Source organism: Protopterus annectens, chromosome 12.part0 (assembly GCF_019279795.1).
Source record: "Protopterus annectens isolate FY-2018-M chromosome 12.part0, PAN1.0, whole genome shotgun sequence".
Lineage (NCBI taxonomy): Eukaryota > Metazoa > Chordata > Ceratodontiformes > Protopteridae > Protopterus > Protopterus annectens.
In genome coordinates, this window is record NC_056746.1 from 1,298,111,947 (window position 1) to 1,298,132,714 (window position 20,768).

The following is a 20,768-nucleotide window of genomic DNA, read 5'->3' on the forward strand; positions in this document are numbered from 1 at the left end:
AGAGAGAAAGGGAGAAAGATAGAGGGAGAAAAATAGGCGTAGGAGCCACAAGTGGCAGGCCGACTCTGCCCCCTCAGCCCCGACTGCCAAGCTGCTCTTCTCACCTCAGAAGATATCCGGGCCTTCCTCCCCTCTGCTCCGTTCTCCATGCTTCTCACCAGACCATCTTCGTGGTCGTTGCGGTGGCCCTCCCGGCCAGCTTCGGTGGCCTCTTCTAGGTCGACCCGCAGTCTCTCCGATGTTGATCTGGACCGGATGATGCGCTGTTTTCTCCAAACCCAGATGCAGATGGGAGTGCTGCTGGGGGGAGGGGGAGTTCATCCCCACTTTTTGCCCTGATAGCTAAATCTCCGATTTATTATCAGGTTTCGGAGCCGTCGGATCCAAGTAGTCCCGAGGCCGGGGTGTCGTCGCCGACAGTTCTAGTTACCTCGACTCCGGCCATGTCCTCGAGTTTGTCGGATCCACTTTCATATCCGAGCTCTCGGAGCCGTGAGCCATGCGTCGGATCTGGGGGGGGGGGCAGTGTGTCTTCGGCTCCATTTTAGTTGGAGCACACTTCCCTCTCGGGTCCGAGTGCTTCGGCTCCAATGCCGATCCCTGCACCAGATACGAGGGTGTTAACCACAGAGCCCAGAGAGATTGGTTCACCCTCGGCTTTCGACGTGGTGGAAAGGGTTCTTTTGAGAAGTTCGAGACCCCCTACTCTTTCTTCAGATCCAGCCCCCACTCCCTTGCAGCTGGGCTTGTCTTCCATCATCCAGTCCCAGGGACAGCCTGCATTGACGCCCCAGCCCGTTCCACTGGCGGAACACGGCCCTGTTAGTGAGCCCTCCTTGGACAGTCCCACCAAGGAGGTCCCTCACAAACGTAAGTGTAAGAGGAGGCACTTGGACTCCCCTGAGTCCCTCACGGAGGACACCGATTTGGAAGAAGGGAAAGGCTCCCCCAGGTCACCCCCCCGATGACGTCTCCTTTGGAGACATTATGGAAATGCTTCACCTGAAAGGGGGGGTGGTCAGCCCAAAAGCCTTCCTCGGATGAGTCAGTGTTTCTGGAGGCGTTCGCAGGCCCGTGTACCTCTTGGGTGTCCCCTCCGGCCGACCCCTTGGTTGATCTCATCACTACCATGGCGTGGAAGGAACCGGACACTGTAGAGCCGATCCTCAGGAGGCCAGACAGGATTCTCAGTCCCCCCATGGATAGGACGGCTTGGAGTAAGGGTTCCCCGATAGATGCCATGGTGGTGGCGGCAGCCACCAAGAAGGAACTTGCTCAGGATAGTTTCTCTATCTATCCCCCTGATAAGGAGTCTCGGACAATGGATCGTATCGGGAAGCGGATGTTTGCTTCAGCTACCTTTTCTATAAGGGCGCTGAATTACTTGGCCCATGTAACTAGACTTCAGCTGGATCTGGTGAAAGAATATGCTGAGTCCCCCCCTGAGTCCATGTCGGCCGAGGACAAACGGACCTTCTCGACTCGCTTGGCCACTCTCAAATCTGTTTCGAACACGTCTATGCGACTACTTTCCCATGCCATGGAAGGAGCCGCTAGAGCCAGCGGGTCCAGTATCGCCTTAAGGCGTCACTCCTGGCTCCGGCTTTGTGACTTTGCAGAACCTTTCAAGGCGTCCTTCGCGAACGCACCCTTCGGTTCTACTCTTTGGGAAGACCGTCCGCGACACATTGGTTCAGAGCGAAAAAGATGGGAAGACGCTGTCTGCCATCTGAGTCCGCTTCTCAGCTCCTCAAAGGTCCTTTTCTAGGAACCAGAGAGGAGAAGATGTGGTTCCAGAAGTGTCAGCAGTCCCATTACTCTCCGGACCTTTCATCCTTCAGAGGCAGAGGGGGACAAGGTGGACACCGACCCAGAGGCAGAGGGGGACCGAAAAATTTTGGGTCGTGGGAGCCCTTTTCTGATTGACCCACACAGCAGCCTTGAGGGGTTGCCTGACTGCTCCTCTCTGGAGGCAGTCGGGGGGCGTTTTTTGAAGCACTCTGCCCAATGGAAGTCCATAATATCAGATCGCTGGGTGCTTAGAATAATTTCCAGAGGTTATTCTATCCCTTTCATAAATCTGCCTCCTCAGTCGAGGGGTCTCCCCGATGTACCCACCCAGTCAGAGGGAGGCTGCAGCTTTAGAGGTAAAAAAACTGCTAGAAAATAGAGCCATCCAGCACGTCCCCCAGGACAATCCGGATTAGGCATTTACTCCAGGTTCTTTTTGGTGCCAAAGAAGACGGGGGACTTAAGGCAGATCCTCGTCCTTTCAACAATGAACCTCTTCATTGCCAAGGAAATGTTCCGGATGGTCACGCTTCAATCCATTCTGCCTCTGATGCAGGATAAGGACTGGATGTGCTCCATAGACCTCAAGGATGCGTACTGTCACTTTCTCATGGACAGGCGTTCCAGGAGGTTTCTCCGCTTCCGGCTAGGAGCCAGTCAGTACCAGTTCAGGGTCCTGCCCTTCGGTTTCACCACAGCCCCCAGGGTGTTCACCAAGGTCATGGCAGTTGTAGCGGCCCACCTGAGGCTTCAGGGAATACAGGTTTTTCCTTACCTAGACGACTGGCTCCTGACCGCTTCCACCAGGCATCTACTCTGCTTAGCCAGCGATTGTTTCCTACTTCTAGCATCCCATTTGGGGATCACCATAAACTTGAAGTCATCCCTCCAAACCAGTTCAAGTCTTGGAGTTCATAGGGGCCAAGATAGACACACTTCAAACCAAGGCCTTCTTGACGTCAGACAGACTACGCAGTTTGACCTTACACATTTTAGCCCTTCTCCAGTCACCTGCCCTGTCAGTGGAGTTAGTCCTTAGAGCTGTAGGGTCCATGGCAGCGGCAATCAACCTCGTGCCCTTAGCCCACTTGCACATGAGGATTCTCCAGTGGACATTACAGGTCCAGTGGTCCATCCTTCACCATCCATTGGACTTGACGATTCCTCTCAACAGTGTGCAGAAATTCTCTCTTGTGGTGGCTACACTCCAGAGAGCTTCGGGAAGGGCGACCATTTGTTATGCAGCAACCCCCGGCCACGGTGACCCCGGACGCTTCTCGCCTTGGGTGGGGGGGGCACGTCGAGCACAGAACTGTTCAAGGTATGTGGACTCAGACAGAGACCGTTCTGCATATCATTGTTCTGGAGATGAGAGCGGTGCTTCTAGCATTGCAAGCCCTTCATGCCTTTCTCCCTCCAGGGACTATTGCGATTCAGTCAGGCAACATGTCGGTGGTCTGGTACATCAACAAACAGGGGGGACCTGGTCTTACCCTCTTTGTCGAGAAGCAGTGAGAGTTTAGGATTGGACGATATCCACCAACCGTTTTCTGTTGGCAACACACATTCCGGGTTGGTCCAACATCCTAGCGGACAAACTGAGTCAAACCATCCTCTTGCCTTACGAGTGGTCTCCGAATCCCTTAGTAGCGAAACAGATCTTCCGCAAGTGGGGTCAGACTTGCTGCGATCTCTTCGCGTCTCCTTCCAACGCGAAGTGCAGCGAGTTTTTCGCTCTGATTCCTCCTCCGGGGAGAGCCCCAGAGATGCTCTAGTTCATGCTTGGCCACCCGGTCTTCTGTATGCTTATCCTCCTCTTCCATTGATGATAAAATTCTTACAGAAAGCTCGTCGGTTGGGGAACAAGATTATCCTCATAGCCCCATTCTGGCCTCGTCAAACCTGGTCCTCTCTGGATCTTGGATTCCATCCCGGATCTGATATCTCATCCTTTGGGATTGAAGCCCCCGAACCTTGTCGATCTCAAGCTCTTACCGTGGTTGATCCAGTTCCATTAGTTGCTAGGACTCCCGTTATCTCTTCTGCAGTTAGATCTATCCTGGTAGCGGCGCATAAGCCATCTACCAGGAAGGTTTACAGTAGTAAATGGAAGCGGTTTTCTATTTGGGCATCTCATAGGAAATTGGATCCTTTCACTGCTCCCATCCCAGCAGTGCTCGATTTTCTATCGCATATTTTTCAGCAAGGGGCCAGTTCCTCTACTGTAAAGGTTCAAATGGTTGCCATCTCACATTTTCACATTGGAGATAATCTCAGTCCCCTCGCTTCCACCAAGATTTGTAAGGCCTTTTTGAAAGGTACATTTCTCTTGAGACCCCCTGTTAGGAACCCCGTCCCTCCTTGGGATCTAACCTTGGTCCTTCAAGCTCTAACTGGACCTCCTTTTGAACCTACAGCCTCTGTTGATTTGAAATTCTTGTTCTGGAAAACTGCCTTTTCTGTAGCCATTACCTCAGCTAAAAGAGTGGCGGAGCTTCAAGTTCTCTGTATTAAAGCCCCGTATCTAGTTTTCCATAAGGACAGGGTCTCTCTCAGGACTAAATCTATCTTTCCTACCTAAAGTGGCCTCCGAGACGAACATCAATCAGTCCAATAATCTTCCAATTTTCTTCCCTAACTATCAGAACAAAGGGGAGTACAAACTTAATTTGGTAGATGTTCATAGGCAGCTATGGTTTTATTTACACAGAACAGCGGCCTTCCGCAAGCCTTAGCTATTTGTCTCTTTTGCTAAATCCTTCTTGGGTAAGCCTGTATTGAAGGTGACTCTGGCCAGATGGATTTCAAATTGCATTTTGTTCGTATATAAACTATCTGGCCTGCCAGAACCTACTGGGGTTCACGCTCACTCTACCCGTTCTAATGCTACATCAGCTGCATTCTGGTCAAGAATTCCCTTGGATGACATTTGTTCTGCGGCTGCTTGGGCATCCTCTCATACCTTTATCTCTCACTATAAATTGGATTTAGTGTCTAGAGGAAGGGTGGCTTTTGGCTCTGCAGTGCTCCGGAATATCTTTCCTTGAGGACCTCCCAAGTTTTTTGGTAGCTGGGGACTCTGTCCCACAGGTTGATGATCAAATGAAGTTTCCTACTTCAGATAAAGAAGTTTTGTACTCACCATAAGGTTCCATCTGAGTAGGTAACTTAATTTGTCAGCAACCGACCCCCCCTCATTCCCCCTAACTTGGTTTTTTGGTTTCCTGATCACTGGGATGGTTTATCCTGGTCATTTGTTAATCCTTAGGTTAGGATTCTCCAGGTTGTTGCTTTGTCATGGTTAGATTATGTAGATTGTCAAATGCGATCTGGGGATTGGAAAGAGTTGGCAGGGCATTATGGGTAAGGGGGAGGAGCTTGGAGCTCGGATCTCTAGCTTGGAAAGCTGCCGGCTCGGATCCAGGTCGGATCCGATACCCACAGGTTGCTGACAAATGAAGTTACGATCAGAAGGGTAGATCAGACTTTTTTGTCCTCAGTAACAGCGCCAGTTAATCCTAAAGGATTCCTAGGTGTTTCTAAAGCTAGTTGAGAGATATTTCTCTAGCATACTTTGGATCCGTCTCAGGATCTCTTCCCAAAAGGCCATGCCTTTTTATCTCCAGTGGGGGGCACCAAGTGCATCCTTAGTTACCCAGTACACCTCCCTTAAATGTCTTTTCTCAACTTAAAGCACCAACAGCTGTACTGTAATATTCTGACTGCCAGACTCATTACCCAACCAAGGGCCATGACATCAGCAGACCCTACCATAAGATGCAAAATCAGCAATCCTCCAAAGAAACATCACTTGCACTGCTCATATTCATGAATTCTTCTTTCAGAGTCAAAGCACATGACCATGAGAAGGGATGGGGATACAGAATGGCCATTTAATTAAGAGCCTCAACCCATAACTCTTCTCTTTACCAACTGAAATCGGTACAACTTTTTGCAGTACTGCCACTGCTGTGCCCATTTGCTGGTTAATTTCCAGTCCCATCCATTGTCATTTGTGAATAAGGTTCCAAGGTGCTTAAAAACACCTACACTTGAGGTAGCTGTTCCCCCTCACCTGCCGAAGGCAGTCCACTCTTTCCAGAAAGGAACTGAAGATGTTCTTCGTGTTTCACTGTTGCAGTCATCACATTTGGGTTATCCCTGCCAGGGTAGCTCTTGGCCGGCCGAATACCAGAGACTTAGTATTTCTGCATTGGTTGCTGTCGCTTCAGGACTGACGTCAGGTCCTCAGTAGTGTAAAGTAAGGCAGCCAATGCCATTAAATCAGTCTTTCTTGCCATGGAGCCTGAAGCAGAAGCATTTCACTCGAGTGCCGGTTGGCCGCTACCCGAGTTTCATCTACCGATTTGAAGCTGAAGTCTTCTAAAGCTAAGTACCCTGTTGGGGATCCTTTTTTCTTGCACTAACCGATGTCAGAAGAAGTTAACAATTGTCTCGCCTGTGGAAACCAAATACCACACCAAGACTTTCATTCTTACTGCGTCACTTGTTTGGGCCCAGTCCACGACGTCCCCCGCTATCGCTTGTGCTTTGTTCAACGCTAGAACTATCAGATGTTCTTCGTGTTTCACTGTAGCAGTCATTACACTTGGGTTATCCTGCTGGCAGGCTACCCTCAGTCGGCCTGAATTCCAAAGTCTAGGTCCGGCGTCGGTTGCTGTCGCCTCTTCCCTGACGTCAATGCGCCAGGGGTATAAAAGATGCAGCCGACGCCATTTTCTTCAGTCTTTCTTGCACGGTGCCCGAAGCATAAGCAGTTCGCAAGTGCCGGTCGGTCTACTCCTGAAATTTTTGTGTGTGAATTTCAGATCCGAAGTCTTCATTAAAAGCCAAGTACCCCGTTGGGGAAACTTTTTTCTTGCTCCAGATCGATGTCAGAAAAAGTTAATAATTGTAATTCTTGTGGGAAGCAAATACCTCATAAGGATTTTCATTCTTACTGTATTCCTTGCCTAGGCCCTGACCACGACGTTGCTAGTTGTCGGTTTTTTGCTAGATTTAACCAACGCACTATTAAGCGACGGTACGATTTTGCATTACACTATTTTGGCAGAAGATTTAATTATACCATGTCGTCGGATAGCCATCCAACTACCAGAATTCACAAGAAACGCAAAGAAAAGGACAGGCATCCGAGGTCCAAAACCGATGACGAGGCTTCTAAGCTAGTCGCCGGTTCTCTGTGAGGCATCTTCGCAGCCCCTGACGCCCGCTACTTTAGACCCGCAGGCCGCTACCGACTCCCACGTGGAATCGCCTAGGGCGCTGGAAGGTCAAAGGTATTGGACCTTCGGAGACTGATCCCTCAGATGGGTCCGGAGCCACTGAGCAGGCATCGGCTTCTGAGGGTGTTTACAGACAAACTCAATTTATACATTAAAACCACTTCAGCTTCAAAGGCAAAGACTAAAGCACCCTTAAAGACAAAGAAACCAGTACAACAGCCTCATGGACAGGCCTCCGTGCCCAAAAAACATGCTCAAAATGGCTGAAGACTTAATTACATTGATCAGAGGTTCCCATACCCCTCCTGATAAAAGGCCTAGGCAAGAGACAGAATATGAATCTTCAGATCAGTTTTTCATTTCATCTGATTCCTCTTCTGATCAGGAATACTCTCTTCCTCCCTATGAGGATTCTGATGCTGAAGAATCTATCCCTTCAGCCTCTCCTCCTGAGGATTACTCTTTTGGGGAAACCTTGCATACCATGAGGGAGCATTTCCACTGGGAGAGTCAAGATTTTTCAGAATGTAAGAAGACTCAGAGACTTCCTTTTACTACCACAACACAAGTCCCTAGCTATTCCACCTGTGTTAGATATTGTTGATGTATTTTCAGAGTCCAGTCTGACCCCTGACTCCTTACCTCCAGCTCCTGTTAAGCCGGACAGGTATTACAGGGTCCCTGACTCTCATAAATTCCTTTTCAATAACCCTGCTGCTGACCCAGAAACCATCTCACAGGGTCCCAAAGGGGTCAAGGCTTCCACTGCAAAAAAACCCTACCCCCTCTGACAGGGATTCTAGGGCATTAGACAGATGGGGAAAAAAGATTTACACTTCTGCTACCTTGACTATAAGGGCTTTAAACTGTCAGTTTCATATGCTCAGATATCAGCAATATGTTATGTCACTGCTTAAACAGAAAATGTTGACAAATTCTGAATGTGCAGAAAACAAAGAAATGCAGGATTTATTGCATGCAGCTGAACAAGTTGGAAAACATACTTTGCACTGTGGTTTTGATTCTTTGGAGGCCTCCTGCAGAGCCGCTGTTACGGGTTCTGTCATCAGGAGACATGCTTGGTTAAAGGAACAAAGTCTGCCTGATCATGTCAAAGCAAAATTATTAGATGCCCCATTACAGCATGATACTTTGTTTGGTGTTAAAGCAGAAGAGGTGTTAAGGAAAATGGAGGACAAAGCTAAATCTATGCAAACTGTTAAGGATTTCTTACAGATTCAGCCTCCAAGATTTAGCAGACACTGGCCTACAAAGAATTGGTCTTTTCCAGTGTCAGACGGACCACAAAGGGGCAGATACAGACTCCCAAGAGACAGATCCCAGCCCCAAGGTTCGTACAGGTCTAAACAATGGGGTGCTTCTACCTCCAAAAGTGGATAAGACGAATCATAACCATACAGGAAACCGTCCCAATGACTTCCTCTTGCCTGCACCAAGCACTTTTCTTCTGGCAGCACCTTTAGGGGGAAAACTAGCACTTTTGTCTCAAAACTGACACATATTAACCCAGGACAAATGGGTCCTAGACATAGTGTCACAAGGTTACAAGTTTCGCTTCCATACCCTGTCAAGAACAAACGGTTGGCCAGACCTGCCAAAACTTCAATGGGCAGAGGCACAAAAGCAAGTCTCATCCCTCATGGACATGAGGGCCATTCAACAAGTACCAGAGCAAGAGCAGGGACAAGGATTTTATTCAAGACTGTTTTTGGTACCATGAAAGGACAAGACCTGGAGACTGATACTGGACCTGTCTATTCTAAACACATTTCTGGATATGCCAAAATTAATGTTGACTCTACAGCAACTTCTACCCATGCTGGGCAAGAAGGCTTGGCTGGTGACTTTAGACCTAAAAGAGGCATACCTGCATGTCCCTATCAGACAAACATGCAGAAGGTACCTCAAGTTCAAAGCTGGCTCATTGCACTACCAATTCTCTGCACTGCCCTTTGGCTTATCTACTGTGCCCAGGGTCTTCACAAAATGCCTGGCACCAGTAATTGCATTCTGCAGACAGAGGAATACAAATATATCCTTACTTGGACGACTGCCTCATTCAAGCAGAGAACAAGGACATTCTACTACAGCATTTGTTGTTTGTACAGAGATTTCTAACAGGCCTAGGGTACACAGTCAACGAAAAGAAATCAAAACTAGTACCCTCTCAAGAGATAATATTCTGGGTGCAAGCTTAAATACAACTGCCCAGATGGCTTATCTCACGCCAGACAAACAGTGGCAACTGACTACCTATTTCAACTTGTTGGCAACAAAGGCCCAGTTATCTGCAAGAAAATTTCTGCAGGCTTTGGGCTTCATGGCATCCTGCATTCTACTAATTCCATATGCGAGACTGCGTATGAGGAAACTTCAATGGTACCTAAAAAGTGTGTGGACTCAACATTGCCACAGCCTGGAAACAATAATTACCTTAATTCCCTGCCTGCAACAGGAGTTTCGTTGGTGGGCGAAGGCTTGTCACCAGAACAAGTGACAGCCATTCACTTTACCCCCAGCCAGGCAGACATTAACAACGGATGCATCAAATTATGCCTGGGGGGCCCACATGGCAGGAAGATGTATTCAAGGAACATGGTCCGCAAACCAAATGCATCTACATATCAATCAAAAAGTGATGCTAGCTGTCCAGAATGCCCCGACAGTCTTCAAGGACCTACTTCATCCGAGACAACTACTGATAAAGACAGACAACACCACTGTCATGTGGTATATAAACAAGCAGGGAGGCACTCATTCTTACCCCTTGCAGACTAGCCATGACTCTGTGGGACACAGCTTTGACTTACCAAGTACATCTGCAGGCACAATTCCTGCCAGGAAAGATAAATACTCTGGCAGATGAACTAAGCAGAAACCTCATGGATCCCCACAAGTGGAAATTGGATCCACAAGTCTTCAGCATGATAACAAGGAAATGGGGATGCCTGGACATAGATCTATTTGCCTCCCCTCACAACTACTAACTAAAAAGATTTTGCACAAGGACTTATCACAGACAAGCATGGAAAGTGGACACCCTCTCTTTCAGCTGGAAGAGCTTAGCAGTATATGCCTTTCCTCCACTGCCTCTCCTCCCCAAGGTACTTCTAAAGGTCAGACAAGAGAAGCCAAAGATGATACTGATTGCCCTAGACTGGCCCCGCCAGCACTGGTACCCAATCCTAAGGAACTTGTCTCAATACCCGGCTTGGACCTTGCCTCAGTTACCTCATCTACTTTCCCAACAAAACAATCAGATCCTGCACAGCCAATTAAAGACCTTAAATCTGGCAGCATGGCGGATAATGTAGTGATACAAAACGCGCCTCTCACTAAAGCTGTAATGGATGTCATTTTGGAGGCCAGAAGGCCTAGTACCAGAAAAGCTTATGCTGGAAAATGTTAGAGATTCTGTGCTTGGAACCAGGCACAAGGAACTGACACAGCTGTACCAAATATTACTCAGATTTTGCAATACTTAACTGAGATGCTGGACAAAGGCCTATCCTTTTCATCAATCAAAATTCATGCCTCTGCCGTTTCGGCTCATTACAATACAGAGCCACCAATCTTTTCTCATCCCTTGTTAAGGCAGTACCTCAGAGGAGCCAAAAACTTAAGGCCTCCAAATGAGATCACCAGTACCTGCATGGGACCTCAATTATGTTTTGGAAAAACTCACCCTGCCTCCTTTTGAGCCAGCCGCTACAGCTGATATAAAGTTTTTATTTTGGAAAACAGCTCTGCTCCTAGAAATAATCGCTGCAAGACTAGTCTCAGAGCTGCAGGCACTCATGGCTGTGGAACCTTTTTATCATTTTTTATCCAGACAGGGTTTCTCTGAGGACAAACCCGACATTTATGCCTAAGGTAGTGTCTAGTGTAGACCTTAACCAAACTATTCATCTGCCTACTTTTTATCCAAACCCACAGAATAATGGGGAGAGAATTCTGCATTCTTTGGACATACACAGACAGCTACGCTTCTACCTAAACAGAACCAAAGCTTTCAAAAAGACAGAGCAACTACTAGTAGCCTTTCCTTGTGATCCTGCAGCATATGCCATCTCAATGCAGACTATTTCAAAGTGGATAGGCCACTGCATTCGTTTCTGCTATTCACAACATGGCAAGCCAGTGCCTAAGGGCATTATGCCACATTCAACCAGAGCAGCAGCCACTTCAGCCTTCCTCAGGGGAGTACCAACCAAAGACATTTTAGAGGCTGCTACATGGAGTTCAGTGCACACCTTTACAGAGCACTATCATTTACCACTCTACTCTAAATCCAGGGCAGGCTTTGCCACTGCCGTTCTGCAGGGCCTCATAGCCGCTCCTAATGCTATCTAGCTCCAGCCTCCCAACCTTAGCTTTGGGATTCAACCCAAGTGTAATGACTGCAACAGTGAAACACAAAGAACATAGTACAGTTGTGTACACTTACCATAAATGTAGATGTTCGAGTGTATTCACTGTTGCAGTCCAGGTTACCCACCCTCCATTCCCCATATCTTTACTGCAATGTATCTGCTCTTCTCTAACCTATACAACCTATGTGGTGTATTTGCGTATAGATGAAGGTATTATATATTTTATATATATATATATATATATATATATATATATATATGTATTGGTGCGTCCATGTTTTACTGGCATATTTTTAGTCTACCCTTTTGGGGGGCACCTGACATCTGGGGCAAGAAAAACTGAAGAAAATGGCATCTGCTGCATCTTTTATACCCCTGGCGCACTGACATCAGGGAAAAGGCGACAGCAGCCGACGCAGGACCTGGACTTGGGAATTCAGGCCTACTGAGGGTCGCCTGCCAGCAGGATAACCCAAGTGTAATGACTGCAGCAGTGAATACACTTGGAGATCTACATTTATGGTAAGTGTACAGAACTGTACTTTGTCGGGCCCTTATTGTCGCTAGATATTTTCTCTTACAGTCCTCGAACTCCGATATGGATTCGGTAAGCCATCCGACAGCAGATCTTCCGATAAAAATGTAAAGATAAAGAGAGAGACAGACCGCACAGGCCAAACCTACCGACGCTTCCGTTAAGCTAGTCGTCAGTTCTCCGGTCCTCAGGTGCTTTCGCAGCCCCTGATACCTGCTTCTGTGGATTCGCAGGCCGCTACCGAGACCCTTTTGGAGTCCGGTATGCTGCAAAACTGTTCGACTAAGGATCCTGCAGTCGTCTCCACTTTGGATGGGTCCGGAGCTGCTGAGCAGCCACCGGCTTCCGAGGAAGTCATTCGCACTACCAGTTCTCGACACAAACCGACATCTTTCATGACACCCAAGAAACCGATGACCCAATCTCAGGCACCTGCTTCCTTGCCTCTGTCTAAAATGCTTAAAAATGGCAGAAGACCTTATCATGCTGATCAAGTGAAGAAGGAAGAGTGATCTGTCCCCTGTAGTTCTGTCTGAACAAGAATCAGATATCTCTGATGCATCTGAATATGAAGACATGCAACCCCTCTCTACTTATGAGGATTCTGATGCAGAGGATTCCATCCTTTCCGCTTCTCTCCCAGGGGATTTTTCCTTTGGGGAAACCCTTCATACCTTGAGAGCATTTCTAATGGGAGAGTCAGGGCTACCCTCAGTCTAAAAAGAGACTCGGGGAATTCTTAGATCTTCCACAGCACAGACACTTGGCCATCCCCCCTGTCCTGGATGTTGTGGAGGATGTTTTCCTGGAATTCAGTTTGACTCCTGACACCCTCCCTCCTGCACCCAGAAAACCAGACAGGTACTATAGAGTCCTGGACGCTCTCAAATTTCTTTTTAAGAATCCTACTGCTGACAATGAGGTAATTTCCCAAGGGCCTTAAGGGATTAAATCAACCTCTGCTAAGAATCCCACCCCCTCAGATAAGGATTCCCGAGCACTAGACAGATGGGGTAAAAAAGTATGCACCTCAGCTACTCTTGCTATCGGGGCACTAAATTGTCAGTTCCATATGCTAAAATTTCAGCAACATACCCAGGAAATCCTCAAACAAAAAATGTCTGTCTTTCCTGCTTGTGCACAATCTAAAGCATTACAAGAGTTAATGCATTCTGCAAGTCAAGTAACTAAACACACCTTGCACTGTGGTTTTGATGCCCTAGAAGCTTCTTGCAGGGCAGCAGTCACCGGAGCTGTCATTAGAAGGCATGCATGGCTCAAGCAACAGCCATTATCAGACCATGTCAAATCTGAATTGTTGGATGCCCCCTTTACACAAAGACAACTTATTTGGCACTAAGGCAGAAGAAATCTTAAAAAAGATGGAAGAAAAAGCAAAATCTATGCAGACGGTTAAAGATTTCTTACAGGTCCAGCCACCCAGGTTCAGCAGGCATTGACCCACCAAGCACTGGCCCTTTCCTGCTCCCACTTAGCCAGTCCAGCCCAGACCCCGGGGAACCAGACCCCCCAGACAGCAGCCACATGGAATGCAGAGATTTTTAAGCAGTGGACTACCTCCACTTCAAAACCAGGGAGTTCTAAGCCACCCTCTTATGGTAGGAACTCACAATGACTCACCTCCCCCACCCCCTCCCTGTGCCCACCTTCACTTACCCTTAAGAGAAAAACTCTCCTTTCACACAAGCACCTGACCACCATTACGAGCGACCGCTGGGTTCTCAACATAGTGCCCCAGGGATACAAATTTCCTTTCCACACCCTTCCTACCCCAAAAGGGTTCCCAGATCTACCTCCAAACCAGTGGGCAGAGGCAGAAAAGCAAGTCCTTTCCCTGCTGTCTATGAGGGCAGTAGATCACGTTCCTGCAGAACAGAGGCGCCAAGGTTTCTTCTCCAGACTATTTCTGGTACCCAGAAAAGAGGGCTTCTGGTGCCCCATCCTCGATCTATTCATTCTAAACACCTTCCTGGTGATCCCAAAATTCAGAATGCTCACCCTCCAGCAGCTGCTACCCATGCTCTCCAAGTATGCTTGGCTAGCCACCCTAGATCTAAAAGAGGCATACCTCCATATTCTTATCAGGGAATCATGCAGAAAATATCTCCGTTTCAGGGCAGGATCTCACCACTTTCAGTTCTGTGTGCTTCCCTTTGGCTTATCTACTGCTCCCAGAGTTTTCACAAAATGTCTGGCTCCAGCCACTGCCTTTTGCCAACAAAGGAATATCCAGATTTACCCATACTTAGACGACTGCCTTATTCAGGCAGACAGCCAGGAAAAGCTACTCGGGCACCTGGCCTTTTTAAAGTCCCTACTAACCCCCCCTTGGGTACACAATTAACGAAAAAAAAATCCAAACAGGTCCCCACCCAAAGGATTATATTCCTGGGAGCAAGCCTGGACACAGCATCCCAGATGGCATTCCTTAACGTCAGAAAAGCAAAATGTCCTGACAGCCTACTTCTCTCATCTAGCCACCAGACCCCAGCTATCTGCAAGGAAGATCCTGCAAGCTGTGGGGTTCATGGCATCTTGCATACTACTTATTCCATATGCCAGACTGCATATGAGGAAACTTTAGTGGTACCTAAAGAGCCTTTGGTGTCAACACTGTCAAGACCTGAAAACTCTTCTACCTATAATTCCTTGCCTCAGAAAAGATTTTCTTTGGTGGGCAGCAGCATGCTCCCACAACAAGGGACTACCTTTCTCACCACCCTCCGCCGCCCAGACCCTTGCCACAGACACATCAGACTATGCCTGGGGTGCACACCTGGACAGCAGATGCATACAGGACCAGTGGAGCCCAAAGCAAATCCCTGTGCACATCAACCAAAAAGAGATGATGGCTATCCAGCACGCCTTGACAGCTTTCAAGCCCCTTCTCTCCCTAGGGGCTCTTTTGATCAAAACAGACACCACCACTGTAATGTGGTATGTCAACAAGCAGGGAGGAACTCACTCCTATCCTCTATGCAAGCTGACCATGACCCTTTGGCACACAGCCTCTGCTGTACAACTCCACCTGTTAGCACAATTCCTACCAGGTTCTCTCAACTCTCTGGCAGACCAATTAAGCAGAAATCTTTTGGACCCACACAAGTGGCATCTCTACAGAAGAACCTTCACCCTAATAACTCAGAAATGGGACATTCTGAAGGTCAACCTCTTTGCCTCCCACACCAACCATCAGCTCAGCAAATTCTGCACCAGGGAGCATCACTGCATGGTTTGGAAAGTGGATGCCTAGTCCTTCCCCCTGGGTCAGTCTATCAGTTTGTGCCTTTCCTCCACTACCTCTCTTCCCCAGGGTACTGCTCAAAATAAAGGAGGAAAAACCAAGGACAATTCTTATAGCTCCAGACTGGCCTTGCCAGCACTGGTACCCCTTGCTGTGCAGCCTGTCCCCACTGCCACCATGGCATCTTCCTCAGATTCCAAACCTCCTGACTCAGGGGAAAGGGGAATTCATGCATCCCCAATTACAGGCACTCAGTTTGGCAGCTTGGCTTATTCCCTAACCCCCGATCAATCTGTCAACCTCAGTAAACAGGTTCTAGATATCATACGTGAGGCCAGACGCCATAGCACTAGAAAGTCTTATGCTGGCAAATGGAAAAGGTTCTGCACTTGGATTCAGGCTAAGGGAGCCAATACGGCATAGCCCTCCCTCCCTCTCATCCTGGATTACTTAGCTGACCCCACTACACAGTGGTCTGTCTTTTTCCTTTATTAAAATTAATGCCTCTGCTATCTCTGCTCATTTTCTCACTGAGCAGCCCCTTTTCTAACACTCCTTGATCAAACAGTTCCTACGAGGGGCTAGCAACCTGAGGCCACCCAGAAGAGCACCTACTCTAGCATGGGACCTTAACTTTATGTTGGAAAAGCTCACCCTGCCCCCCTTCGAACCAGCTTCTTCTGCAGAACTAAAATTTCTCTCCTGCAAGACAGCTTTCCTCCTGGCCATCACTTCAGCCAGAAGAGTCTCGGAGCTGCAAACATGCATGGCTGTGGAACCCTTCATCATTTTCCATGCTAACAGGGTATCCCTCAGGACTAACCCATCCTTCATGCCCAAGATGGTGTCCATTGTGGCTCTCAACCAATCCATTCATTTGCACACCTGTTTTTCCTAATCCCCAGAACAAGGGGGTAAGGATCCTGCACTCCCTAGATGTGCACAGACAGCTCAGATTCTATCTAGACAGGACTAAATCCTTCAGAAAGTCTGATCAATTGTTGGTTAGCTTTGTTTCAGGGGCAGAAGGCAAAGCCATCTCCAAACAAACCATTTCCAAATGGAGAGCACACTGCATCCATTTCTGCTACAAACAACACAGAAAGCCTCCCCCCCAAGGGGGTCAGGACTCACTCCACCAGAGCAGCCTCCACCTCTGCAGCTTTCCTCAGAGGAGTCCCCACCAGGGACCAAACATTACCACCTGCCTCTCTTCTCCAAATCCAGGGCAGGGTTTGCTTCTGCAGTCTTGCAGGGCATTTTAGCCAGCCCCTAGTTTCCTTGGCTGCCTCTCCACCCTTTTCCTCAGCTTTGGGAATCAGCCTAAATGTGATAAGTGCAACAGTGAAACACAAAGAACATAGTATAGTTGTGTACACTTACCATAAATGTCGATGTTCTAGTGTATTCACTGTTGCAGTCCTGGTTTCCCTCCCTCCACCCCCCTTTTTTCTTCTCTTTCCTTACAAGGGTCATATTGGTATTTACTTTCTACTGGTGAGGTTCTTCCACTAGAACCTGGCTCCTACTTGGTGGCTCCTGACAGGTTAGGGCAAGAAAAACTGATGCAATGGCGTCGGCTGCCTTACTTTATACTACTGACGACCTGACGTCAGTCCTGAAGCGACAGCAATCGACGCAGAAGTACTAAGCCTCTGGTATTTGGGCCGGCCGAGGGCTACCCTGGCAGGGATAACCCAAATGTGATGACTGCAACAGTGAATACACTTGAGCATCTACATTAATGGTAAGTGTACACAACTGTACTTTCCTAATATATGCATCATCTTCAGATGCAAAAGTTCTTAACTTTTCCATGTTTATCAAGTACACATTTCTTAGATAACCATTTTCTTGGGTGTTTCAATATCAAATCTTGTAAAAGCATGTCCTACATAGATCTCAGGCTTCATGACATACCATGCCTGCAGAGGATAAGGGTACTTCTTTGTGATGTCACCCAGAAGGTCGTAGCTTTGCCCTTTTTGACCTTCTCGGGGGCCAGGAGTAACCAAAACTGGAGAATTGCCCAGCTCATTTCTTGCAAAGGACTTCCTAAAAGCCAGGGTCAGGCAGACTTCTGACTTAGTGATCTCTAGAGATAGCATAAATGAAAGCAACCACTAAAAAAGCCACTTAGAGTGTGTTCTTGGATGAGGACATCTGGACCCAGCTGTCCTGGTATGGGAACACCAGAAGGCCATTCTCCTATAAGACTTTAGCCACCATTGCCACCATGTTGTTAAACACTCTGCAAGTACTTATGAAAAACAGAATAGCTACACTTTGCACTGGCACTAATACTCACACAAAACTCTGGGAGTTTCATCTAGGAACTCCAGATGATATGCTAAAAGGCATCTACTTTGCCCAGGAATACCATCCAGGCTCCTTGTGGGAGCAACAGCATTGCTATTGACAGGGTGATCATCCCTAACCATACACAAGAGCTGTGGTGGGTGAACTTGATGAGGTCCACAATAGCACAGAACCCAATTACCCTCTGTGGACCAGAATGCACAAGCAGTAAACACCACAGTTCTCCTACAGCACCGAAAGTAGCCACTGCAGGATATATTATCTGTAGTCCAAGCCTGTCCTCAGAACTCTACAGAGACTGATTTATCCACAGACCCCTTTCTGAAGGATGTCAGGTCAGTTGCATAATGTGCTTGAAGGTGGCTATATCAAGGCTCTACTGGTCCCTTGCAATGGTCCTCCAGGCTGAGCAGGTTTAGAGACCCCCCCCCCCCCAGAGGTAAATGAACGATGTTTTGATAGAAGTTTGCAAGACTAGAAGATGAACATTGTCTAACACTGGCAGATAGAACTGAAGAATTGTTTAGCCATAGCATTTGTAGTCTCATAAAAAAGGGAAAACCGACTCTCAAACTCTTCTATCAATGTAGAGGAGTCAGCGTTCTCTCTGCACAAGGGATCTCGTTGCTGATGCTATCCACCAAAAGGTCCGTAAGAAATTAATAGACCTAACATTTGTAGTGACCTGAAATTCGGACTGAACTTGAAAATAGTGTTTTCTTCAAACTGGAAAACTTTGTTTTGTTTACTGTAAAATATATATATTTTTGTGCTAATGCTTTGATACTTGGCATTTAAGTCTGTACCTAATTCGCTTAAGTAAAATGCAATTTTGTTTGTGTCACTTAGTACAAAACTTGAAAACAAAACTGATAGACTATTTCATGAGAGGAGAAGAACATACAAAATAGTTTTCATTCACTGTTCGCTTGTAGTAGTTTATTTTCAGAAGTTAGCATTTATCTGAGCATATGTTTTGCTAACAATGTTAAAAGTATAGAGTTCACAGTCTCACTTAAAATTACATCTTTTTAACATCCAGAAAGCTTTATAAGTTGTGTTTCTTGGTTACAGTTCCGGTTTGTCCAAAGAGGAGTCGGAGCAACAGACCAGTGTGCAAGATGACGTGCAGAATAAAACTGCCCCTTCAGTTTCCGAAGTACCAGCCAAGCCACAACGTAGCACCTACTTAAGACACAAGGATGGACGCTTTAAGAAACGCTCACGTGCTGACCTGCGATGCAGGGCTAGAAAAACACTGTACAGAGAACGAAAAGCTGAAGCAGCTGCAACAGCTATGTTTACTGCTACTGATTCTGCAGAAAATAAAGTGGTTGACTGTAAAGAAAATAATGAAGGGAAGTCTGTTGTCAATCTCTCTGCAGATGGGGAATCAGGTGCATCTAAAGATTTGAATTTGCAGGAGATTCCATTACTTGGCAAATCAGTGAGTTCTCCATCATCCTCTGGTTGTCTGGAACATATTCCTAAGGTACCTCACAGTGTTTCTGATGTGGAAGACAGCGATACAGAGTCCAAGGACCAGAAAAGGAAATCCCTTGAGAGTATGGCCTCCACCTCTTTTCCTGAGAAGAAACCCCGGCTTGATGATTGTCGGTCCTTTCGTAACACAATTGGATATGTTTCTACAGAAAAGCCAGAGCCTACCAAAGAGGAGCCTAAAGTGCCGCCAATCAGGGTATGAAATTTGTTTTGACAGTTTGCTTATCAGCTGTAACTTTTTTATTTAGTTTTCAAACAGGATAAGTATTGTTAATGTGCAAGTAGTATGAGCAGTAATGTTTGTTTCAACATCATGAAATTTAAGGGCATTACTTTGTGTTTTATCTTAAATATTTAGTTCACCATTTCCTCTTGATAATTTTCCAGTCTCAGTAGCATCTACTTCTCTTCTGTCTTGTAGCTAGATTGAGTTTCCATCTTTTGAATAGCTTGGTAGAGTAAGAAATGCTTTGCCAAGCAGTTTAGCTGTGTTAATTAGCTTGCTTTAATTTGTTGGGAATAAAATCTTTGCTGCCGGCTCTAGACTATACTGTATTTGTTTATTATTTTTCTTCTCCGTTAAATTATATACATGTTTTAATTCTTTAATTATAGTTTTGGTGGTGTTACACCTAGTGGCAATCTTAAAAAATTAACAAGGTAAGGAACCAGCTAGGTGGCATCGGTATAAAATCATCTTTAATCGACAGTAAATAGTTGAAACATAAAATAAAAAAAAGTAAAGAAAGTTTAGCGCTTTCCCACCAACTCAGGGTGCTTCATCAGATCTAATCAAGAGACAGTAAACCGCACTAACATACATTTAAAACTACCTTTTCAGGCCCCGTGACTTCAGAGCTGGTCTTAAAGGGATACACTCATTCAGTCTCTTGCCTCTAGTAGCTTGTAATGACATGATCCATTTAATCTCTATCCCTTCCATGCGGATCCTTATATTGTCCCCTCTAGCAGTTGCATAGTATAATTCAAGGACCAAAAATTTAAATACATGTGTGCAACCCGTACTAGCAGCATGCTTACTTAGTGCATTCCTAACATCAGCTTTATTAATGCTGTATAAGTGCTTCCTAATGCAATCTCTGAGAAATCAATTAGTCTTGCTGACATAACTGACCAGTCTCACAGACCGCTAGGTAAACAATGTCCTTAGTACTACAGTCAGCATAAAATTTAAACTCAGACAGCCAGTGTCTGGATGCACAAAACTACTATCTTGTTTAATATACCCACATACATTGCATACTTTACACAGAAAGGTACCTTCCATATCTAACATCCTTCCCTTACTCTTACAACCAGTCAAGGACTTTATAAAAAGCATCCTTCTAATTGAGGTACTATTCTTAAAAGAAAAGCCCAATTCCTCACCAAGCAATTCCTTAAATTTGTTATCATAGGTAAGCAGCCGGCAGGGCTTCCTAATAATATTGCATACATAGTGAGCATTATTAGAATATGTCAAACACATTCTCATCTGTCCAGCACCAACGTCGTTATTCTGCAGGGTAACATCATCGTTGTCTAACAAGTATGTTCTCGCTCTATAAGACATAACCACCTGTTCTGCTCAAAATGTATCAGACTCAGAATATCCTCCCTGACTAAACTAATCGGCTAGAAGATCAAAAGAGGCATACTTCTCAATGTCTCTAGTATGCAACTTAGCACTTCTCAAAAACTGACTCTTCATTACA

The 20,768-nt window shown here is 46.5% G+C and overlaps 1 protein-coding gene across 1 annotated transcript in view; it reads left to right on the forward strand.

Annotated features, from left to right (window-relative positions):
* The window catches only part of ASXL1 (ASXL transcriptional regulator 1), a gene marked incomplete in the record, with an annotated part of 1,368,406 nt that overhangs the window by 1,339,782 nt on the left and 7,856 nt on the right, over window positions 1-20,768 (forward strand). Inside the window, 1 exon segment of the mRNA XM_044090352.1 lies at window positions 18,625-19,249. Within this exon segment, the coding sequence (XP_043946287.1) occupies window positions 18,625-19,249 (625 nt within the window).